Here is a 25,380-nt window from a genome sequence, read left to right on the forward strand (position 1 = left end):
GCTCTCTCTCTCTCTCTCTCTCTCTCTCTCTCACACACACACACACACACACACACACACACACACACACACACACACACACACGCTAAGCAATACCATGACACTATAAAAAAGAATGAGAAAGACTGTTTTATCTGTTACTGGTATCTCTTATCCATGTTACAGACTGATTATAAATTCCAAAATCTGAAATTTTATGTCAACATGATACTCCAAAAGATTTGACTTTTGGATGAGGGATGCTCCACTGGTAAAGTCTATGCAAATGCTTTAGTACCTGAAACCTCTGCAAAAAGAAACAAGCATTTCAGACACAAGGACTCAAACTATACTATGATTCCTACCTGGGGTCTCTCTACCTGCCCTAGGCTCCAGCAGTCAGTTTACTACAAAAGAGTCAGAGTTCTGAGACACAAATATGGCTGTGCTTCTCCTCTCAAAGTCCCCCACCCATAAAAAAGCAACAGCAATTAAAATAATAACCCAGTAGCTTCATAACACATTTGGAATGAACCTAAACTCCCTGGCTAGGTTTGCAAGGTCTGCCGACACCTAACCTCTGTCTGCCCCTCTGCTACGCTTCCTAACCCCCTTACTCATGACTGTGTTCACTACCCTAGCCTTGTTACTATCTGGGCCGTTCCTGCCATTGAGCTTGCCTAGTGGCTATGCCCTCTGCCTAGACTGAACTCTCTACTTACCTGTGCTTGCTCTCGAAGGTCTTTCCAGTTTCTAACCAAAGGTGCTGTCTCTGAAAGTCCTGCCCTGACTGGTTCTTCCTATCTCCCTTTACCCTTTTACTCTGATTTCAGCTTCATGGATGGTAAACAAATAATATGCTCCTACCCCTCAACAGAAAATCAAGAACTTTTAAGAATTTGATTTAAGGAAAAGTCAGACATGCTATTAGACATATATCCAAGTGAGAGGACCGGTGGGTAAAAGAGCTTGCTGTGGAAGTCTGGTGACCTGAGTTCCATCCCGAGAACTTACAGGAAGGTGAAAGGACATAACCTTCACAAGATGGTCGGCCCTCTGACCTCTGCCGCACACGGTAGCATGCACACCCACCCACCTCACCCCCACACAGTAATAGGTGTTTTTAATTAAAGGTATATTCAATAAGACACTAAGTTCGGCAATGTACAGAACCAAGTGGAAAATAAGCCTGTACCACTTTCAGTACAGTGATACAAAATCCAATTCACTGGGCCTGAGAGAAACTCAGTGGTCAAGGCATCTGCTGCCTAACCCAACAACTCTCGGGACTCACAGAGTGGAGAGAACTGACCCCTACAAGTTGTCCTTTGACCTCTGTAGGAGTTCACAAGTCACCTTGGCTTCACAGTGAATTCAAGGCCAGTCTGGGCTTTCAGAGATTCTGCATCAAACAAAGTAAAAGAAACCTCAAAGTTTTCACTTTTCTAGAGCCCTTTCATATAGGCAGGTGTCCCTAAGACAGACACTCAAACAGGAGCGAGAACGGTGCCAGAGAGCTGTCACCAGGAGAGTGGGCGGCAGGGGCCTATGCTTGTCCTTAGGCTGACCAGAGGGGCAGGCACTGGATCTGCCTTAACGATTCAGACCAATCAGAGTCGTCGCTGGCTTGGGATAAAAGCCTTCCTTCTTGAGTCTGAAATTCCCCTTGCAATCCCAGTCCTACTTTCTGGAACAAAACAGGGCTTTTGTTACTAAGGAAGGGGGAGGAAAAGGTGCTAAGCAACCGTCTATAAGCCTATTTACCCAACACTAAAGGAATGGTAAAAATAAATTATGGCATTTATGCCGCTAATACGCCTTTGTAGAAAAATTAATGACAAAAATGCTTTTAATATGATGTTGAGTGGAAAAGATTACAAAAGGAATACCCGTGGTAGTCCTCATTTTCTTTTTAAAATGCATACGAGGGGCTGGAAAGACGGCTCAGCAGTTAAGAGTGCTCGCTTATCTGGCAGAGGACCCAGATCCGGTTCCCAGCCCCCAAAGTGGCTTACAGGGGTCTGACTTCCTCTTCTGACTTCCGTGGGCATTTGCGCACACATTATACACAGACTTACATGGAGGTAAAACATTCATACTCATAAAATAAATAAATTAAATAAAAAAGGACTTAGAATATTAAAAAATACATATAGGGCTGGAGAGATGGCTCAGTGGTTAAGAGCACAGCCTGTTCTTTCAAAGTTCCTCCAGAGGTCCTGAGTTCAATTCCCAGCAACCACATGGTGGCACACAACCACCCATAATGAAATCTGGTGCCCTCTTCTGGTCTGCAAGGGCACATGCAGGCAGAATACTATATACATAATAAATAAATATTAAAAAAAATACATATAAAAGACTGCAACAACCAACACCAACAAAAAGTTGAGGGCAAGGGAATAGCTCAACAGTACAGTAGCTAACAGTGGTGTGTGAGGGCCTGGATTTCCTCTCCAGCTCCCGAAGAAAAGTGAACAACAGAAAGACAATGGCTGGAGAGATGCTCAGCAGGTCAGAGTGTGAGCTGCTCTTCAGAGGGCCTGAGCTCACTATGCAGCTCCCTCATCTTGCAGCTCAAAACTGCCTGGGACTCTGGCTCCAAGGGAACCTGAAACCCTCCCTGCCCCACAGGCACTTGTACACGAGTGGCATGATCTCCCACCTCCACCCCCCTCTCTCTCACACAAATTAAAAATGTTAAAATAAAATAAAAAGTTAAAAACATTTTAATTATGTGTCCGTGCATCAGGGTATGGTCTGTGCATGTAAGGTGTTAAAATTCTTGGAGTTTGTTAAAGTTCAGGCAGTTGTGAGCCATCTGACGTGGGTGCTCGGAACAGAACTCTGGTCCTCTGACAGAGCGTACAAGCTCTTAACCACTAAGCCATTTTTCCAGCCCCCAAAACAAAAATTTTAAAGATAATGTCCAAAAACTAAAAACCACATAGTGGTTTATGCTTATACAACCTCCTAGCACTTGGGAGGTGGAGACAGGCACATCAGAAGTTTAAGGTTAGCCTTAGCTACATAACAAGTTTGGGGCTTTGGCTATATGAGATGCTATCTCAAAAACTGGGAGGGGGTGGTGGCTGGAGGGATGACTCAGTAGTTAAGAGCATTTATTGCTCTTGTAGAGGACCCGAGTGCAGTTTCCAGGACCCACATATGGAGGTTCGCATTCTCCTACAACTCCAGTTCCAAGCATCTCATGCTGTCTTCTGACCTCCTTGGGCACCAGGCATGTACTTAAATACATTCAGGCAACATTTATACACATAAAATAAAAGTAAATAAAATCTTAAAAAGAAAAAGAATTAAATCACCACTGTACGTAAAACTTTCAATTCATTTATGTTTTAAGTTATTAAAAAAAAGTTAAGTGCCGGGCGGTGGTGGCGCACGCCTTTAATCCCAGCACTCGGGAGGCAGAGCCAGGTGGATCTCTGTGAGTTCGAGGCCAGCCTGGGCTACCAAGTGAGCTCCAGGAAAGGCGCAAAGCTACGCAGAGAAACCCTGTCTCGAAAAAAACCAAAAAAAAAAAAAAAAAAAAAAAAAAAAAAGTTAAGTTAAAAAACCATCAAATATCAAAGTCAAATACAAACTACAATTTATTAATATTCATTCACTTAACAAACTGGGTGCCTATTATATATCAGGCGACTAGGCTAGCTCTTTAAGGTTTATTTTTATTATTTTTAATTACGTGTGTATGTGTATGTCTTTGTGCAAGAATATGTACATGAGGGCAGGTGCCCAAAGAGGAGTTACTTGGATCCCTTGGAGCTGGAGTTACAGACAGTTGTGAGCTGCCTGATATGTGTGCTGAGAACCAAACTTGGGTCCTCTGCAAGAACAGTACATATGGGACTGGAGAGATGGCTCAGCGGTTAAGAGCACTGGCTGCTCTTTCAGAGGACCCAGGTTCAATTCCCAGCAACCACATGGCAGCTCACAACTGTCTCTAACTCCAGTTCTGGGGATCTGACACCTTCACACCAATGCACATAAATTAAGTTAAATAAATATTAAAAAAAATAATAGTACATGCTTTTACCCACTAAACCATCTTACTAGCCTCCTGGGTAAGGTTTAAATATGAAAATTATTACTGCTAATTATAGGAACACTTCTCCCATTATACAGAAAGATTTATTCAACAAGGAAACCTTTGGCAAACTCCTGCAGAGAATATGAATCTTATTCTTTCTGTGTGAAGATGGGGCTGTAACTCAGAAACTCATGTATGCTAGGAAAGTGTTCTACTGCTGAGTGACATCCTCCACCTGAAATTCAGTCTTGATTTTATCTTTACAGCCTGTTAGAAAGTTGGTACTCAGGAAATTATTGATAAAGGAGGGGGAAAACATGTAACACTATTTCCTGAAAATGGTATATAGGTACAAAGCTCACTGTGAATTTTTTTTTTTTTTTTTTTTTTTTTTTTTTGGTTTTTGAGACAGGGTTTCTCTGTGTAGTTTTGCACCTTTCCTGGAGCTCACTTGGTAGCCCAGGCTGGCCTCGAACTCACAGCGATCCGCCTGGCTCTGCCTCCCGAGTGCTGGGATTAAAGGCGTGCGCCACCACCGCCCGGTGCTCACTGTGAATTTTAAAATGTAATATTTAAAAACCAGGAACTAGAACCGGAGGAGAGCAATGTCCTAGCTATTTGGGAGGCTGAAGCAGAAATTCAAGACCAACCGAGCCTACACAGCAAGTTCCAGGACAGCCAAGGCTACAAAGAGAAACCATGTCTCAAAAGAAAGGAAGAAAAGACCAGCTTAGGGAACATAAAGACACCTGCCTCCAAGATGAAACAAAGCCCATGTGCTGAGTGGGAGAATTCAGGCTGGGTTTAATCCCCAGCACCAAAATATAAGTAAAATTATATCTTTAAAAGTCTATTTTTAAGTTACATAAGTGATAGTAATAGATAATTAAAAGTTATTTTGTCACACTTAAGATGTTTTTTTTAAATTATGCATCTATCTGTGTCTGTGTGCACATGAGATCAGGTACCCATGGAGGCCAGAAATGTCTCATCTTTTCCGGAGCAAGAGTTAAAGATGGTTGTGAGCCGCAAGAAGATGTGGATACTGGGAACTGAACCCAGGTCCTCTGCAAAAACAATCTGTGTTCTTAACAGCTGAGCTATTTCTCCAGCCTCAATATTTATGTTTAATAAGCTGCTCCAGAGGACAGGGATGTAGCGCAGTTGGTGGAGCATTTCCCTAGCATGCACAAAGTCCAGGGTTCCATCTTCAGCACTACATAAACATCAAGGAAGCATGACACAGGAGGATCAGAAGTTCAAAGTCATCCTCAGCTATATAGCAAGTTTGAGGCCAATCTAAGTCACATGCAACACTGCTTACATAAAAACAAAAACAGCAACAACAATACATTTCATTAAGTAAAACAATGAATAAATTATTGAAAACATTCTGTATTCTTCCCTTCTGCCTCTTAAATCAGCTCGTGCTAACAAACCCATAAAGAAATAAACCCAGTATAAACACCCACCCTTTTGGCCACTCTCTACTGAGAGGATGTGCGGACCATGGGGAAAGCCTTCAATGACAAAGTCTAGAAGCATGACCTCCACTCACCCAGTACCTAGAGGACATCCATGAGTGCCACTGAGCAGCAGGACAAGGCACAGCAGTAAGGTGGACTTACTGTCTTAATCTATAGTGTCAACTCTTGTCCTTCTCAATCTGACACTAAAGGAATTTGAGGCAGCAGCAGATAAAACTGAACTTTTCAGATTTAGAATGTCTACTCCCACCCTCTTTTGCAGACCTGAGAATTAAACTCAGGGCCTTGTGCATGCTAGGCAAGCACCATGTCACTAAATTGCATCCCTCGCTCCCTACACTACATTTAACTGAAGAGTAAAATTATTTTATTGTTCATTCTTCCTGGGACTTCAGAACTGACTCTTCTTTGAACACTGGGTAAGACAGATAAGTTATATTTAAGAACAATGCTATGAGAAGAAGAAAAACCTTTCTCTACCAGGAGCAAACTAGTACAGTGAAACTCTCGTGCTGTGAAGAGCACACAGCCTAAAGTCACTAAAACACTATAGAATTTGCCATCTCATGGTTTTTCGGGGCATATTACAAACTTGATGATAATGACTTCTTCAAAAGGATCCTTTCCTTGTGGATGTAAACCCACAATACAAACAAAGCTTGAATGTGCTGTAACTGCATAGCACTCAAGCATGAATTAGGTCCCCAAGTAAGTTTATGTTTACACACAAAAGCATATATTTATTTTTAATTCTACTCATGTTTCCATCATCTATTTCTTAAAATATATAAAGGAATTGTCAGTTTTTATTAGCTCCGCTTTATGTTTTGTCTTCTGGTGAATGCTATTGTCTGCCATGTGCAACAGGACCAGAATTCCCTCCTGTAAGGAGCTCCCCGATGCCGGGTTCTCACAGGAAGTTCACCTAAGAGTCAACTGCAGTCTTCTAGTTAAGATTAGCTAACCAGACACTGTAGAGTGAAAAGCTATGTCTGTCCCTTCTATATCACCCAGACAGCATCTTCAACAAGGAAAACTCAGCAAATACTTATTTTCAAAATTAGCTTAATACAGCCTTCCATATGATAGGTTTTCTACAGGTTAAAAAAAAAAAAGATTGTTTTTAAAATAAAATAAGACATTTCTCTATTAGTTAAAAGTCAAACGTAACAAAGTGGACAAATTCTATCAGTGTTCAGATCTTAATCTCATCTGTGTAGGGATGGAGAGCAGATCTTAGTAGAAGGCGATACGAGAGGGGCAGCAGAGCCAGGTTCATTTTACCTCTATACTGAAATAGCCTCTGTCCACATAGTCACCCAGAAAGAGGTAGCGAGTATTACTAGGTGATCCCCCAACTTCAAACAGCTTCATCAGGTCAAAGAATTGTCCATGAATATCACCACACACTAGGGAAGAAAGACATGAGGTGAAAATTATGAATCAGAAGGAAAAGGACATTAGAGCAACTGGGACCAAGTTTAACTTTTAATTCAATCACTTTGGCTTCTGACTGGACTTCTGTATAATTAGTTACTCAGTCAGTACTAAATACCCCTCCTAGAGATATTACAGTTAATAGTGTACTTAATTTTTAAGTGTGTGTGTGTGTGTGTGTGTGTGTGTGTGTGTGTGTGTGTGTGTGTATGAGTGCAGGGGTCCACAGAAGCCAAAGGTGTGGGATTCTCCCTATAGCTGGAGTTACAATGGTTGTGAACTACAGGCCAGACACTCAGAAGGAAAATCTGGTCCTCTGCAAGAGTAGTATGTGATCTTAACCATCAAGCTTGAGCCCCTTATGTTGTTAAGGAACAAAAGACAGGGTTTCTCTGTGTAGCTTTGCGCCTTTCCTGGAGCTCACTTGGTAGCCCAGGCTGGCCTCGAACTCACAAAGATCCGCCTGCCTCTGCCTCCCGAGTGCTGGGATTAAAGGCGTGCGCCACCACGCCCGGCCAAAAGTCATTCTAACCAATCTTGAGATTGCTTCAAAATTCCTAGAAATATTTATCACACTCATTTTGTGGTCATTTCTCAAAATTAGTGCAAATCTAAGGGCCACCTTGCAAATGCATTTCATACCTGTGATTGGAGCATCCACTTCTATCATAGTCTTCTCTTGCCTCAGGATGGCAGCCCCATCATTGATTATCTTTAAGGCTACCTCCTCTTCCACCCGGCCTTCTTTTACCAAATGGTTTTTCAAAACATCTGATTTAGGTTTCCCATTCTCAAATACTTCCTTCAAAGTTAGCCGTTGGGTTGGAGGAAAGGGGACAGCTAAAAAGACAAAAAAATAGTTTAAAAATTTTAAAGGCACAGATAACAATCACAAACATACTTTTAAAAATAAACTAGGCCAGGAGGCAGAGCCAGGCGGATCTCTGTGAGTTCAAGGCCAGCCTGGTCTATAGAGCGAGATTCAGGACAGGCACCAAAACTACACAGAAAAACCCTGTCTTGAAAAACCAAAATAGATAGATAGATAGATAGATAGATAGATAGATAGATAGATAGATAGATAGATAAATGAACCCAATAACTTCATAGTATTAAAATAATGTGAAAAACATTCTAAGACACTGTGTATCAGAATTGGTAATTCTAATTTTAAAACAGTCACAGTTCAAGTCATATCCTAAGTCTGTACATTTATGTCATATATGCACGCGCGCGCGCGCACACACACACACAGAATATTAATGAATGGCTGCAACAAATATATATGTTTTTATAAAGTAGATGACTGAAGATGTAGCTGAGTTGGTGGAGTACTTTCTTGAAAAGACAAAGCCCTGGGTTCAATCCCCAGTATCACATAAAACAGGCTTGGTGGCTCCCATTTGTAATCCCATTGCCTGGAATGTAGAGGCAATTGGGACAGAAGTTCGAGGTCATCCTCAGATATAAAGAGAGTTCAAAGCCAAACTGGGCAATATAGGACCTTATAGCCATTTAGTGCCCACTTTCAATGTTTGACCTAACATAACTTTGAACTATCAGGTAAAACCTTTGGGCTTCATTAATTTAGCAGGCTGCTAGCTTCCACCAACCCCAAAGCTAAGACTTTCATTCAGATAACATCTAAGACCTATAACTTTGTTGTAACCTGCAACCTTTATGCCTTGATTTTTGACTGTTTTCTTTTGCAACTATAAAAAGTCCACATAACCTCTTCCACATGAACACATTATTCAGAGTGTAAAGGTTAATCTTGTCAATTTGACAAGACTTAAAATCACATAGAAGACAGACCTCTCAGTGTATCTGTGAAGGTGCTTCCAGAGAAGGCTGAGGGGGTACAACCCATCCTCAAAGTCAGTGGCACGCTCCAACAGGAAACCCAGGATAAAGTGACCCAAGGAAAAGGTAGTGTGCACCCGCCTTGCCCACCTTCATGTCTTCCAGAGCGGAGCATCTATTGCTACTGTGGCCACCAGAGTCTAGTGTCCTCAGCTTCCCAGCACGGGCTCTTCCATGGGTACTGCTAAGGCATCTAGCTCATGGACTGAGCAGCTACTGAGTTCCCAGATGACCACCACTGGCCCCTATTATATAAGTCAACCTAAGAGATCTCCTTTAATTTTATATATATATATATATATATATATATATATATATATATATATATATTATTGGCTTTGTTCTTCTATAGAATCCTGACTATATGAAAACTGGTACTGACAAGTGGGGCTATTACTATGACTACTTGGCCATGGGGTTCTTAGACCTCAAAAGTGGTTTGCAAGAGGAATTTAGAAGAGTTTGGAGCCATAAGCTACAAAGACACTAGAGTGCTGTATGCTGAGCTTTAATGTGGAATATGGAAAACCAGAATATTGATAGAAATGTAGCCAGTAATGTCTCAGCTCTTGAGTTCTCAGAGAGAAACAAGGACTTGACTAAGAACTAGCACAGGGCTAGAGGCCATTCACAATACATTCTGAAGGGGAAAAAATCTGGGTGCTTTCATCCTGTGTCCTGAAACTTTGAGTGAGGATGAATTAAAAGGTAATATACTGGGGCTGGATAGATGTCTCAGCAGTTAAGAACACCTGCTGCTTCTTGCAGAGGACCTGGGTTCAATTCCCAGCATCCACATGGTAGATCACAACCATCTATAACTCCAGGAAGGATCTGATGCCTTCATCTGACCACCAAGGGCACCAGGCATGCATGTGAACATATAAACATGAAGGTGAAATGCCTTTACACACAAAATAATAGGAAATAAATAGATTTTTTTAAAGGCAATATACTAAGAATTTTCTAGTAGAGGATATTCCAAGACAGTTTAACATCTAGGCTATGGCATGGTTACTGCTTACTGTTCTTAGATCTACAATGAGAGCAGAAACATAAAAACATGCAGTCTGCTGAGGAAGGAGCATGGGCAGGTTTAAAGTTGCAGACAAGGTGGTGCACACAAAGCAGCTGTAATTACTGTAAGAGATTAGCATCACGAGAGAGGAACCTTACTTACAGTTTGCACTGGGACAACAGGAAAGATACTCAACAGCCCAGCTTTATAAAAATAGAAGATCTTTTGAAAGAAGAGGATGAACTAGGACAGCAGCTGAAGGGGTTCCCTGCTAAAAACAACCACCTAGAGAAGTGTTTCCCAGTTCAGCCACAAAGGGCACAGCGTCTGCAACAGCTGCAGCAGGAGGAGGAGGCCAAACTGCGGCCAGAGCCGCCAACAGAACTCAGCAGCACTGTCCACGGGGGAGTGAGGAGACGGTGGAGGCTTACACCCAAGGTCAGAAAGCTTCCATCCCTGGCCTCTCTCTCTCTGCTCCCCGACTGGGCACAATGGGACCAGCTGCCAGCACCTCGGCCACAGCTCCTGCTGCCACATCTTCCCTGCCTGCTGTGGCACACTACATCCTCCAAGTTGATACCTGGCAGGTAACTGGTCACAGCAATGAGAAAATAATACAGAAGCAATCTGGATCTTTATTCCTAGGGCTTGATCACTCATATTTGGCTCAGAATCAACTATCTCTTATTTCCTTTGAGGCGAGTGATGGGTTTTATATTAACAGTGGGTTAATGCAGAAAATAATAATAATAATAATAATAATAATAATAATAATAATAATAATGTAAAGGGGCTCTATTTAAATAAAAAATGAAATGCAAAATTTGTATAGGAGTTTAGGACAAGGCCCTGACTTGAAGGTTTACAACAAAGTAGGTCTGGCCACCTGTCCCAAAATGTCAACTTGAGACAGATTAGTGGTGAAAGGCAGGAAAGAGCTCCATTCCGCGGGGCCACATAAGGAAGGGGTCTTATAGAAATGAGGAAGAGGGACCCAGCACAGCTGAGTCTTTGCACAGCAATCTTGATCAGGGTGGTCTGGTTGGCCATTATCTTGGTCTATCCTGCAAGGTTCCGCTGGCTACAAGGAGGTCTTTACTGCTTGAGGAGGCAACAGAGTTCTCACTGTGAGATCATTCTTACATAAGAGCAGCCTCAGTTCCCTTCATGGGGTAACTGCTCCCACTTAGTGGGGTAATGTCATCACAGTGTGACCTGTCTATAAAATTCTGGAATTTAAAAAAAAGTATCTTGAACACCTGTGTCTTGAGTCTTGTATTTTATAGACAGGTTAGGTAAGGCTAATGAATTTTATATCAGTAGTTTTTAGATATACACTCCTTAAGTAATCAGTATGTCTATGTGCAGAGCCGAGCAGGAATCTGACCTGAAGTTTAAGAAAACAAGAGACATACCAAATGAAGTCAGAGATGCCAACACTTTGTTCTGGCTTTAGTTACCAACTGTGCATCTACAAGTGAAGGGTTGGTGCTTTTTAGCAAAGCCATTCTTTTAAGTCCCTATATGATCATAAAAGCTGTTAAGATTCAAGAAGCTCGCTGGGCAGTGGTGGCGCATGCCTTTAATCCCAGCACTCGGGAGGCAGAGGCAGGAGGATCTTTGTGAGTTCAAGGCCAGCCTGGTCTAGAGAGCGAGATCCAGGAAAGGTGCAAAGCTACACAGAGAAACCCTGTCTCGAAAAACCAAAAAAAAAAAAAAAAAGGTTCAAGAAGCTCAACACTGATCCAAGAGGCTTGGTGGAGCATGTGTGGAGCTCTGGAGTTTGAGTTTCAACATTTAAAAAGCTAAAAAGAACCAGAGTCGGGCTGGAGAGTTGGCTTAGCGGTTAAGAGCACTGGTTGCTCTTCCAGAGGACCTAAGTTCAATTCCCAGCTACCACATGGTGGCTCAGAACCATCTATAATGAGATCTGGTGTCCTCTTTGGACGTGCAGGCAGAACACTGTATACATAATAAATAAATCTTAAAAAACAAACCCCAGGACATTCAGGCCCAGCGGCGGCCCACAGAGGTAGACAGGCCCGGCGGCAGAGACAAGCAGACGCAGGTAGGCCTGCGGCGGGGGGCCGGTGGAGGTAGACGGGCCCAGCGGCGGCAGCCGACAGGGATATTCAGACCCGGCGGCAGCCGGCAGAGACATTCGGGCCCAGTGGCAGCCCGCTGAGGTAAACGGGCCCGGCGGCAGCGGCCGACAGGGACATTCAGGCCCGGTGGCAGCCGGCAGAGACATTCAGGCCCGGCGGCGGAGACAAGCAGACGCAGGTAGGCCTGTGGCGGTGGCCTGTGGAGGTAGATGGGCCCAGCGGCAGCCTGCTGAGGTAGACGTGCCTACAGGGACATTCAGGCCCGGTGGCGGCCCCCAGAAGCAGACAGACCCAGCGGCAGCTGACAGGGACATACAGGCCCGGCGGCGGACCGCAGAGGTAAACAGGCCCAGGGACGGAGACAAGCAGACGCAGCTTGGAACAGGGACGCCCCTAACCCCAACATCTGGGGAAGAAGCTATCTCCGTGGGTCAGAACCAGAACGAATCTGAACACTCCGTCTGAGGACAACCCAGGGCCCAGCTGCTGATCCTGTGAAACCCAACAACTTGGAGGTGTTGGTGAGACTACCCTGCTCAGCTGAAACCCATCTGGGAGAGGGTTCAGATGCCTACAGTTTAAAGTCTGAAGAAAAAAGATCAGCTGAGGAGTTGACAAATGAACAAAAAGTGACCTGAGAACACAGAAGAAGGCGCTACCCAGACACCAAACCAGATCACCAGAATCATAAGTATATAATTCACTGATCGAAATCAGCTGCCCCTGAAGAAATAGCCCAATAGCACCAATTTAACCAAGAACCACTACTAAACCAAGACTAAAAATTAGAACAAGAGAGGCACTCTCAGACACAGACACCACCTGCACCTCACAGAGGAAGAGATGAGTAGACGCCAGTGCAAAAATACAGGCAACAACATAAAGACCTATATGGCAACATCAGAACCTAGTGATTCTACACCTGCAAGACCTAAACATACCATGACAGAAGAAACAGAAGAAATCAACCCTAAAAATGACATTAAGAAGATGATAGAGGCCCTTAAAGAAGAAATAAAACATTCCCTCAATGAGGAAATAAAAACTTTCCTTAAAGAGGAATTGAAAAACTACCTTAAAGAGGAAATAAAAACTTTCCTTAAAGAGGAAATGAAAAACTACCTTAAAGAGGAAATAAAAACTTTCCTTAAAGAGGAAATAAAAAACTCCCTTAAAGAGGAAATAAAAACTTCCCTTAAAGAGGAAATGAAAAACTCCATTAAAGAGGAAATTAAAAACTCCCTTAAAGAAATGGAAGAAAAAACGAACAAAAAATGGGAAGAAATCAAATCAAGCCAAGAAAAAGCAATTAAACAGATGAAAGAAACATTCCAAGATCTGAAAAATGAATTTGAGACAATAAAGAAAACACATGCTGAGGGAATGCTGGAAATAGAAATCCTGACAAAACGAACAGGAACTACAGAAACAAGCATAACCAACCGATTGCAAGAGATGGAACAGAGAATCTCTGACACTGAAGACATGATAGAGAAAATAGATTCGTCAGTCAAAGAAAACAATAAAGACAAAAAAGTTCTAACACAAAACGTCCAGGAAATTTGGGACACCATGAAAAGACCAAACCTAAGAATAATAGGGATAGAAGAAGGAGAAGAATACCAACTCAAAGGCACAGAAAATATATTCAACAAAATCATAGAAGAAAACTTTCCTAACCTAAAGAAAGAAATACCTATGAAGATACAAGAAGCTTACAGAACACCGAATAGGCTGGATCAAAAAAAAAAAAAAGTCCCCTCGTCACATAATAATCAAAACACTAAACACACAGAATAAAGAAAAAATATTAAGAGCTGCAAAGGAAAAGGACCAAGTAACATATAAAGGCAAACCCATCAGAATAACACCAGACTACTCAATAGAGACTATGAAAGATAGAAGATCATGGACAAACCTCATGCAGACACTAAGAGACCATGGATGCCAACCCAGACTATTATACCCAGCAAAACTCTTAATCACCATAGGCGGAGTAAACAAAATATTCCAGGATAAAACCAGATTTAATCAATACCTGTCCACAAACCCAGCCCTACAGAAAGCACTAGAAGGGAAAATTCAACCCAAAGAAGCTAAACACATCCATGAAAAATCAAGCAATAGATAATCCTACACCAACATACACCACAGAAGGACAACACAACACAACCAAAAAAAATAACAGGAATTAACAATCACTGGTCATTAATATCCATCAATATCAATGGTCTCAACTCACCTATAAAAAGACACAGGCTAACAGAATGGATTAGAAAACAGGACCCATCCATATGCTGCATACAAGAAACACACCTTAACTCCAAAGACAGACACTACCTCCGAGTAAAGGGCTGGGAAAAGGTTTTCCAAGCAAATGGACCTAAGAAACAAGCTGGTGTAGCTATCCTAATATCTAATAAAATAGACTTCAAACTAAAATCAATCAAAAGAGACCAGGATGGACATTACATATTCATCACAGGAAAAATCCACCAAGATGAAGTCTCGATTCTAAACATTTATGCTCCAAATACAAAAGCACCCACATTCATAAAAGAAACACTACTAAAGTTTAAAACGAACATCAAACCCCACACATTAGTAGTGGGAGATTTTAACACACCACTCTCACCAAAAGATAGATCTACCAGACTGAAACTTAACAAAGAAATAAAGGACCTAACAGATGTTATGACTCAAATGGACCTAACAGATATCTACAGAATATTCCATCCTAACACAAAAGAATATACCTTCTTCTCAGCACCCCATGGAACCTTCTCAAAAATTGACCACATGCTTGGACACAAAACAAATCTCAACAGATACAAAAAAATTGGAATAACCTCCTGTATTTTATCAGACCACCATGCCTTAAAGTTAGAACTCAATAACAACAAAAATTATAGAAAACCCACAAACTCATGGAAACTGAATAATACCCACCTGAAACATCAATGGGTCAAGGAAGAAATAAAGACAGAAATTAAAGAGTTCCTAGAATTCAATGAAAATGAAAGTACAACATACCCAAACTTATGGGACACTATGAAAGCAGTGCTAAGAGGAAAATTCATAGCTCTAAATGCACACATAAAGAAGATGGAGCAATCCCATACCAATGAATTAACAGCACAACTGAAAGCTCTAGAACAAAAAGAAACAAACTCACCCAGGAGAAATAGACGCCAGGAAATAATCAAATTGAGGGCTGAAATCAACGAAATAGAAAACAAGAGAACAATACAAAAAATCAATGAAACAAAGAGTTGGTTCTTTGAAAAAATCAACAAGATAGACAAACCACTAGCCAAATTAACCAAAAGGCAAAGAGAGAACACCCAAATTCACAAAATCAGAAATGAAAAGGGAGACATAACAACAGACAATGAGGAAATCCAGAGAATCATCAGATCATACTTCAAAAACCTGTACTCCACAAAAATGGAAAACCAGGAAGAAATGGACAATTTTCTGGATAAATACCAAATACCAAAATTAAATCAAGACCAGATAAACCATTTAAATAGACCAATAACCCCTAAAGAAATAGAAACAGTCATCAAAAGTCTCCCAACTAAAAAAAGCCCAGGACCAGATGGTTTCAGTGCAGAATTCTACCTGACTTTCAAAGAAGAACTAATACCAATCCTCTTCAAAGTGTTCCACACAATAGAAACAGAAGGAACACTACCAAACTCTTTTTATGAGGCTACAATTACCCTGATACCCAAACCACACAAAGATGCAACAAAGAAAGAGAACTACAGACCAATCTCCCTCATGAACATTGATGCAAAAATACTCAACAAAATATTGGCAAACCGAATCCAAGAATACATCAAAACAATCATCCATCACGACCAAGTAGGATTCATCCCAGGGATGCAAGGATGGTTCAACATACGGAAATCAGTCAATGTAATACACCATATAAACAAACTGAAAGAAAAAAACCACATGATCATCTCCCTAGATGCTGAAAAAGCCTTTGACAAAATCCAACACCCCTTCATGATAAAGGTCTTAGAAAGAATAGGAATACAAGGAACATTTCTAAACATAATAAAAGCAATTTATAGCAAGCCAACAGCAAACATCAAATTAAATGGAGAGAAACTCAAAGCGATACCACTAAATTCAGGAACAAGACAAGGCTGTCCACTCTCCCCATATTTATTCAATATAGTACTAGAAGTTCTAGCTAGAGCAATAAGACAACAAAAGGAGATCAAAGGGATACAAATTGGCAAGGAAGAAGTCAAACTTTCACTATTTGCAGATGATATGATAGTATACATAAGTGACCCCAAAAACTCTACCAGGGAACTTCTACAGCTGATAAACTCCTTCAGTAAAGTGGCAGGATACAAGATCAACTCAAAAAAATCAGTAGCCCTCCTATACACAAATGATAAAAGGGCTGAGAAAGAAGTCAGAGAAACATCACCCTTTACAATAGCCACAAATAATATAAAATACCTTAGGATAACACTAACTAAACAAGTGAAAGACCTTTTTGATAAGAACTTTAAATCTCTAAAGAAAGAAATTGAAGAAGATATCAGAAAATGGAAGGATCTCCCATGCTCATGGATAGGTAGGATTAACATAGTAAAAATGGCAATCTTACCAAAAGCAATCTACAGATTCAATGCAATCCCCATCAAAATCCCAACACAATTCTTCACAGACTTGGAAAGAAAAATACTCAACTTTATATGGAAAAACAAAAGACTCAGGATAGCTAAAAGAATCCTATACGATAAAGCAACCCTTGGAGGCATCACCATCCCGGACCTCAAACTCTACTATAGAGCTATAGTAATAAAAACAGCTTGGTACTGGTATAAAAACCGACATACAGACCAATGGAATCGAATTGAAGACCCTGACATTAATCCATGCACATATGAACACCTGGTTTTTGACAAAGGAGCCAAAACTATACAATGGAACAAAGAAAGTATCTTCAACAAATGGTGCTGGCATAACTGGATGTCAATATGTAAAAGATTACAAATAGATCCATATCTGTCACCATGCACAAAACTCAAGTCCAAGTGGATCAAAGACCTAAACATAAATCCAGTTACACTAAACTTAATAGAAAAGAAGATAGGAAGCACTCTTGAACGCATTGGCACTGGAGACCATTTCCTAAATAAAACACCGACAGCACAGACCCTGAGCACAACCATTAATAAATGGGACCTCTCAAAACTGAGAAGCTTTTGCAGGGCAAAAGACACAGTCAGTAAGACAAAAAGACAGCCAACAGATTGGGAAAAGATCTTCACCAACCCCACATCTGACAGAGGATTGATCTCCACAATATATAAAGAACTCAAGAAACTAGACATCAAAGCACTGAACAGTCCAATTAAAAAATGGGCTAAAGAGCTAAACAGAGAATTCACAAAACAAGAACTACAAATGGCTGAAAGACATTTAAAGAAATGCTCAACATCCTTAATCATCAGAGAAATGCAAATCAAAACGACTCTGAGATACCACCTTACACCTGTTAGAATGGCTAAGATCAAAAACACCAATGACAACCAATGTTGGAGAGGATGTGGAGCAAAGGGAACACTCCTCCACTGTTGGTGGGAATGTAAACTTGTACAACCACTGTGGAAATCAGTATGGCGGTTTCTCAGAAAATTAGGAATCGAACTACCTCAAGACCCAGCCATCCCACTCTTGGGCATATACCCAAAGAATGCTGATACATACCATAAAGATACATGCTCAGCTATGTTCATAGCAGCACTATTTGTAATAGCCAGAACCTGGAAACAACCTAGATGCCCATCAACGGAAGAATGGATGAAAAAAATGTGGTACATATACACAATGGAGTACTACTCAGCAGAGAAAAACAATGAAAGCATGAAATTTGCAGGCAAATGGATGGAACTAGAAAAAATCATCCTGAGTGAGGTAACCCAAACCCAGAAAGACAGTTATGGTATGTACTCACTCATTGGTGGATTCTAGATATAAAATGAACAATCAGACCACAACCCATAGAACCATAGAGGCTATATATATAGCATGGAGGTCCCTAGGACGACTGTGGCATATAATAAATTTCAGTTTTACTCAATTATTGAAAAAAAAAATAGCCAAATGAATGGAAACACATGAACTATGAACCAAAGGCTGAGGGGCTCCCAGCTGGATCAGGCCCTCTGAATAGGTGAGACAGTTGATTGGCTTGATCAGTTTGGGAGGCATCTAGGCAGTGGGACCAAGTCCTGTGCTCATTCCATGAGTTGGCTGTTTGAAACCAGGAACTTATGCAGGGACACTTGGCTTAGTCTGGGAGGAAGGGACTGGACCTCCCTGGACTGAGTCTACCAAGTTGATCACAGTCCTCGGGGGAGGACTTGTCCTGGAGGAGGTGGGAATGGGGGGTGGGCTGGGGGTAAGGGGAGGGCGTGGGAGGGGGGAGAATAGGGGAACCCATGGCTGATATGTAGAACTGAATGGTATTGTAAAATAAAAAATATATATCACAAAAAAAAAAAAAAAAACCCAGAGCCAGGGTTGGAGAAAATAGGTTCAGGGAGTACTTAGATCGAATGCAGCGGAGAGGGGCTGGCACTTCTAGCACTGTGTGCTCTGGACAATCTGCACAGTTCTTTTAGTTGTTCAAAATCAAACTGGTCTAAAGAGGAAGATCTCATGAAATCTGAAGGCATGATTTTCAAAGTTAGATAATTAGGGCGATCTCCTGAAGAAGTTTCCACTAAGAACACACACTGCATGCAGACAGCTCTGAGCTGAAGCACGGCTGTATGGATAAACTTGTTAGTTAAATGCATTCCAGCTATCATATATCAGGTCACCTTGCGCCTTCCTCTTTTTCACTTGTTGTTTGTTGCGGATTTTGGCAGTGCTGGGGATCAATCTAAGGCCTTGCTCCTGCTAAGCAAATTTCTATTGATTAGCTACATTCCCCAGACCTACATTTGTTGTTGTTGTTCTTAATCATCCTTTTTTTGTTTTTTGAGACAGGGTTTCTCTGTGTAGTTTTGGTGCTTCTCCTGGATCTTGCCCTGTAGACCAGGCTGGCTTTAAACTCACAGAGATCCGCCTGGCTCTGCCTCCCGAGTGCTGGGATTGAAGGCATGTGCCACTGCCACCCGGTGTTATTAATCATCTTTATTAACATGTGTATACACTTTGAAATTGGTTTTAACAAAACTGACTACAAAGGAATTAAAGTTTCCTTCCTTTTGAAAATAGATATTTTTCTTTATGAAAAGTGTGTATCATAATTTATCTAAACATTTTCTTACTGGTGGGTAGACTATTTAAATTTTTTTTTACTTATTGTTACAGATTTATATTGCTATTAACATCCTTGGTTTGTTGTTGCTTTTGAAACAGCACCTCTCTCTGTAGTCCAGACCAGCCTTGAAGTCTGGACAATCCTGTCTGAGTGTGCCAAGAGCTTGAGATCTAGGCTGGCCCACCACACCCTGCTAACTTCCTTGCGTATTTCTTTCCCAAAATCTTTGATTTGTTACCCTTTGATGGATATCTAGAAGCCAAATATATCAATTATCTAATGCAACCTAACAAAATGTTCCCCAACACAGTGACTTAAAACAACAACCCCTTATTGTCTCTCACAGACTACGGACACAGCAGTACAGCCTGTCTCTCTGCAGGGCACTAGTCAGCCCAAGGTTAGAATCACCTGAGGCTGCTCACTCACTCATCCAGTATGCTTGTCAGCTGAAGCTCAGTTCAGGTTTTTGATGAGAGTACCTGCATGTGGCCTTTCATGTGACTGAGTTCCAAGGACAAGCATCCAGAAGAGTAAGCCAGAAGGAAGCTGCGTGGGTCACACCATAGCCTCATATGCCACATCACATCATTCCCAATGCTGTTCCAGCATTCTCAAACCCACCCAGGTTCAGGGGAAGAAAAGTAGATTCCACCTACAGATGGAGAGTGGGACAGTTCTGTGAAAGCCTGAGGTCAGGGCAGTGCTAAGGCTGTTTGTTTCCTGGAAGTAAAAGAACTGGGGCTGTGATTCAGTGGTAGATGAAGCCCTGGGTTCAATCCCCAGTACTGCCTACCCCTACTCCCAAAGGAGAAAAAACTACAGGCCCTTGGCTACTACAGGCCCTTGGCCAATCCTTGAAGTAAAAATGTTCTTTTCATAGCCTTACAATAATTACGAATACTTACTTTTGGGTTTGGTTTTGTTTGTTTGTTTGGTATTTATTGTTTTTTAAGTTAGGGGGTCTCATGATATCATAGCCTTGGATAGCCTGAAACTCAATACACAGGCCAGGCTGGCTTCAACCCTGCTTTGATTCTCTTGTCTGCCCGCACAGTGCAGGGATTACCAGCATGCCCAGCTTACAAATACACTGTTCTGCTACATACAAGTGGTGGACCAAACTGATGCACAGTCCTGAAGCATGCTAAGTATGAAGTATGAGCTCTACCATGAGGTGCACCCCAACCCCACACATACACAAGAAACTAACACTGGCTGCCTTCTTTAAATTAAAACCACAACTTGTACTACGTGATGACTCATAGAACAGATAAAGTAAGAACGCCAAACCAAATGTGCATCACAGATTATCAAGACCCAAGTAGATCCTTCAGATCCATGTCCCAAGATAAGAAAAAATGTCAAAGGCAGCCTCTAGACTCAACCTGACACTGGAGCTTTGCAACTTCTAGCAACTCTCTAGTTTACACTCTCACTAGTTCTTGCCCAGACTGCAAGCTTCTACCAGAACCTGACAGTTGCTTCTACTACAGCAGCAGTATGTGATGAGTGCCTGTCCTGTCACCTAAGGAGTGCCTGCCCCTAACGGCCTCCCTTTCTCAGAGAATCAGTCTCCTCTGGATCTCTCTGTTGACATGTGAAATAAACCTAGCCCCCCCCCCTTTTCTAAGAGTTTGAGAGAAAAACAACAGGGCAATCGAACTGTCAATCTCTTGTCTCTTTTGCTCTCTTCCCTGTGGTTCACAGTTCTAGACTGTCATAGGCCCCACACCTTCCTTTACTGTTGGCACTATCAAGACCTTTACCCTTGCCATCATCAAATACAGAATAGTTATTCAGGTACTTGTAAAGGTAAACGATGCAAATCAAATTTTAAAAGATTACTGGTGATAGCTGGCTCAGCAGGTAAAGGTGCTTGATGGATAAGCCTGGTGAGCTGAGAGATATCTCAGGAACACTCAAGCCTGGTGAGTTGAGAGCTATCTCGGGAACACTCAAGCCTGGTGAGCTGAGAGCTATCTCGGGAACACTCAAGCCTGGTGAGCTTAGAGCTATCTCGGGAACACTCAAGCCTGGTGAGCTGAGAGCTATCTCGGGAACACTCAAGCCTGGTGAGCTGAGAGCTATCTCAGGAACACACTTAATGGTGGAAGAAGAGCACTGCCTGCACAAAGTTTGGACCTCCACACACATCATGCACACACACACCATGCACACACATATAAATAATATTATTTTTTTACTAGTTTGTTTAATTGCTTGGCTATCAAAAGAAGCTGTCCCTAAACAAAACAAGCAGATGAATAAATGAAAAGGAAGCTCCAACTGATTATGGGGTATATGGAAGATTAAATACGAGTTCTTGTCCGAGTCTCTGTCTGGGACACTCCACGTGTCATCTCCAGAACCTTAAATGGTGCTATGCTGTCTCTGTCACCCAGATGACAGAACAAGTCGTTATACAGGAAATGGGCCAGCACTTGAGGTCACAATCTATATCATGAAAGGCTTGATAAGCATTTACAACCTATCAAGAAAGGGTACAGCTCTCAATGGTAAATGCCTGGTTTGAATAAAGAATGATCAGAAGTAGAGACAGCGAAAGAAAAACAGCGAAAGAAAACAGAAGCCATAAACTGCATGAAATGTCCAGGACAGACTAAGCCAGAGAAACTGAATTAAAGTAAACCCCACTGTGCAGCGCAGGCAGCCCGAGCTCCAGCATTGTTCTGCAGCCTCGGACCCTTAGACAGACTCTCCACCTTCCTGATGCTGAGACTCTTTAATACTCTATCATGTGTGGTGACCCCAATCAGAACATTATGTTTGTTGTTACTTCACAACTATCATTTTGCTACTGTTATGAATCATAATGCAAACATCTGATATGCAGATATCTGCTATGTGACCCCTATGAAAGGGCTGTGACCCACAGGTTGAGAACCACTGTCCTAGACACTCAAGACCCTACTCTACAAACTGATCTGCAACTTTGAGGGAGCTCATGCAGACTAAAGGCAAATCCATTCAAATTAGATTGTAATCACCCCCTGACCAGACTGCTAACTTTACCTCAACTCCTTTACACCTTTTACAGACTTTCTGACTTTTCTTTGCAGGGGATGACATTACTTTCCACAATAAGCTAAATAAATAAAGGTTGTTTTTCACCCCTGGTGTTCTATAGTGGTGGGCTTTATACTTTAAGGAAGCAACTGATAAAATGGATAAGAAGAATTTTTACAAAACACCTTTTAAAATTATTTAACAATATAGTTATTAATAATAAAAAATAAATGATTTTAGACTTGTATTTCATTCCATTATAAGTGAATCAATCAACAGCAATACTAGTAATATTCAATCTAGTTGGAATTTACCTAATATTCAATCTGAGTATTGCTGGATGTCAGAAGATAAGAAATTCACTGTTTCTATAAGACTAGAAAATTATCAAGTAGTTCGAGGTGGTAATGAGTTTGAGATTTTGAACTTATTGAAAGCAAACCACAGGTCTAGTGAGACAGTTCAGTACCTTCCAAGCACAAGGTCTCAAGCCCAGTACTTAGAACCCACACAGAAAAGGTTGGCACATATAATCCCAGTACAGGGGGGCAGAGTCAGGTGGACCCCTGGGGCACACTACTCCGCTAGCATACCCACTTGGTGAGCTCAAGGCCACTGAGAAAGTCTCTCTCAAGAAGGAAAACCAGGGCTTCACGTGGTGGTGCCTTGGTTTCAATGTGATGATCTCAAGTGCTGGGATTAAAGGTGTGGGCCACCACTGTCTGGCTGTTTCTCTCCTAGACAGAGTCAATCTCATTCCAGGGTGGCTTGAAACTCAGAGATCCAGACATCCAGACAGATCTCTGCCTCCCAAGTACTAGGATTAAAGTTGTGTGCCACCACTGCCTGGCCTCTATGTTTAATCTAGTGGCTTGTTCTGTTCTCTGATCATCAGGCAAATTTTATTAGAGTACACACTATATCACTCTGTGTGTGTGTGTGTGTGTGTGTATGTGTGTGTGTGTGTATGCACAAGCAGTAAGAGATTTTAACTGCTGAACCATCTCTCCAGCTCCCAAGGATTTTTTAAAATCATAGATATTATATATTGGGCAGGGGATACAGCTCAGTAATAGAACCCTTCCTTAAGAGGTACAAGTGCCTGAGTCTGATCCTAGCACCACATAAAACACACACACACACACACACACACACACAGAGAGAGAGAGAGAGAGAGAGAGAGAGAGAGAGAGAGAGAGAGAGAGAGAGAAATGTAAAACTATTTTTTTAATTAAGGAGCATCAAAAAATAGCACAAATCTCTTCTAATCCTACCAATTAAAATGACCACTGTTAATATAATAGATGCATTTTTTTTGTTACTGAAATAACAAAATCTTTTATCTTTCTAAAGCAATCTCCACACAGAGGGGCTGTTTGTCTTTTTCTTTCAGACTTTCAGTTAAATTTCTCAGTAATCTATCAATACCACAACCTCATTTTAACCAAAGTAAGTTATCTGCATGAAATCTGCATCAATTTTATAGTATAGCCTCCAGAACTACTTTTTAAAATAAATTTATTGTTTTTTATAGTCTGTAGATGTTTACAGACTACTGTGTCTGACAATTTTTTACACATGTATATACAACCAATATACAAAACCTTCCCATCGCCCCCCAAATCTCTCCCTCTAGAAGGAATTGTGGTTTACACCTGTAACCCTAGCATAATCCTAGCACTGAGAAGGCTGAGGCAGAAGGCAGAATGAAGACTAAACAGCAAGACCCTATCTCAAAAAAGTAAATGAATAAATAGGGCTGGAGAGATGTCTCAGTGGTCAAGAACACTTTTCAGAAGACCAAGTTTGGTTCCCAGTACCCATTACAGGGAGGTTCACAATTGCTCCAGGGGATCGAGCGCCCTCTTCTGGTTTCCTTGAGTGTGTGCATGCGTCCCAAGGGATTACAAGTGCTAGCCACCAAAGCTGGCCTTTTACAGGAGTGCTAGTAGTTAACCCACTGAGCCATCTCCCAGCTTCCTACGCCCTGATACATAAATCAGAGCATTATGCCATGGGCTGGAATGAAAATAACCTGAGAGATCAGTCATGTCTAAGTGTAAACAACAACAATATAGGCAGAAAAGGACAAATAGTTCAGATACAAGATGCAAAGTAACAGGGAAGTGGTTATATGGTATAAACCTGAATCCAATCCAATTCTTACAGACACTAAAAAAAAGTCAACTATTATTAAATTATTTTCAACATTACTTCGCACCTGAGTTACACTAAAAAAAACTGTAAGAAACTTGTAGTTCTAGTTTAAAAGAGAGCCAAGATAAAACTAATAAACCATTGCATTTACCTTTCTGGTGTCAATTTCAGTATGTGAAACAGGACATAAACTCACTGAACTCTTCGCTGTAATAATGGGGCATTTTATTCTTCTGTCATTTACTTCCAGATGAAGATTACTGACCTCCTTAATTTTATTTAACAGCAACAGACTTGATCAGGCACGAAGCGGAAGCGCACCCTTGTAAGCCCAGCACTGGGGAGTGGGCGTGGTAAGGATCAGTTCAAGAGCCTCAGCTACTTAGCTACTTTCAGGCTGCCCTGGGCTATGTGAGACTCTGTCTCAAAACAAACCAACAAAAACACAGCAAGCTTAGAGAAATAAACCCACTGGCCACAACTAACATCATCTTCCTTACTAATGAAAGCTAGGAAAGATGTGTGTGGGTCACACTCCATTTCTTTATGAAGCTTCGACATCACACTTTCATCTCCTACAATTCAAGTCCAGTCATCCAGTATCATCCTTTTAAAGGCTGATAGAGTACACATTACTAACACAAACACTCAATACCTAACAAATCTATGTTTCTATTTCCAGCCTAGAATTCTGGGTAATAATGATATTTGTAAAAGGGAAGTTCTGGAATCTTTGGTAAACAATGAGCTAGAAGGATTTTCCAAGTAAAATCTAAAATGCCAAGGGAAAAACACTAGGGAAATAATTACATTATTGTTAAATAATTACATATTTATCTACTACTATCTCACTGTGTGGTGGCACATGGCATATGTAAGATTAACACAGGAGTCTCCCTTGAAGAACCTTATATTCTAGTTAAGTAAGATAAAACAATTCACATAAA

General features: G+C 41.3%; 1 protein-coding gene across 10 annotated transcripts in view; it reads right to left on the bottom strand.

Moving 5' to 3' along the window:
- Positions 1–25,380, bottom strand: part of Ppp3cc (protein phosphatase 3 catalytic subunit gamma) — a 79,128-nt gene that overhangs the window by 41,308 nt on the left and 12,440 nt on the right. For 8 of the 10 annotated variants that reach the window (XM_042285103.2, XM_042285102.2, XM_076545304.1 and 5 more), the window contains exons 2-3: positions 7,597–7,794; positions 6,802–6,926 (exon numbers count right to left, since the gene is read on the bottom strand). In XM_042285103.2, the coding sequence (XP_042141037.2) occupies positions 6,802–6,926; positions 7,597–7,794 (323 nt within the window). Of the gene's footprint in view, positions 1–6,801; positions 6,927–7,596; positions 7,795–24,584; positions 25,117–25,380 lie in introns of those variants that run through there. The other 2 variants (XM_076545307.1, XM_042285106.2) reach the window with 1 other exon arrangement.

The sequence above is a fragment of the Peromyscus maniculatus genome, chromosome 9, assembly GCF_049852395.1.
Source record: "Peromyscus maniculatus bairdii isolate BWxNUB_F1_BW_parent chromosome 9, HU_Pman_BW_mat_3.1, whole genome shotgun sequence".
Lineage (NCBI taxonomy): Eukaryota > Metazoa > Chordata > Mammalia > Rodentia > Cricetidae > Peromyscus > Peromyscus maniculatus.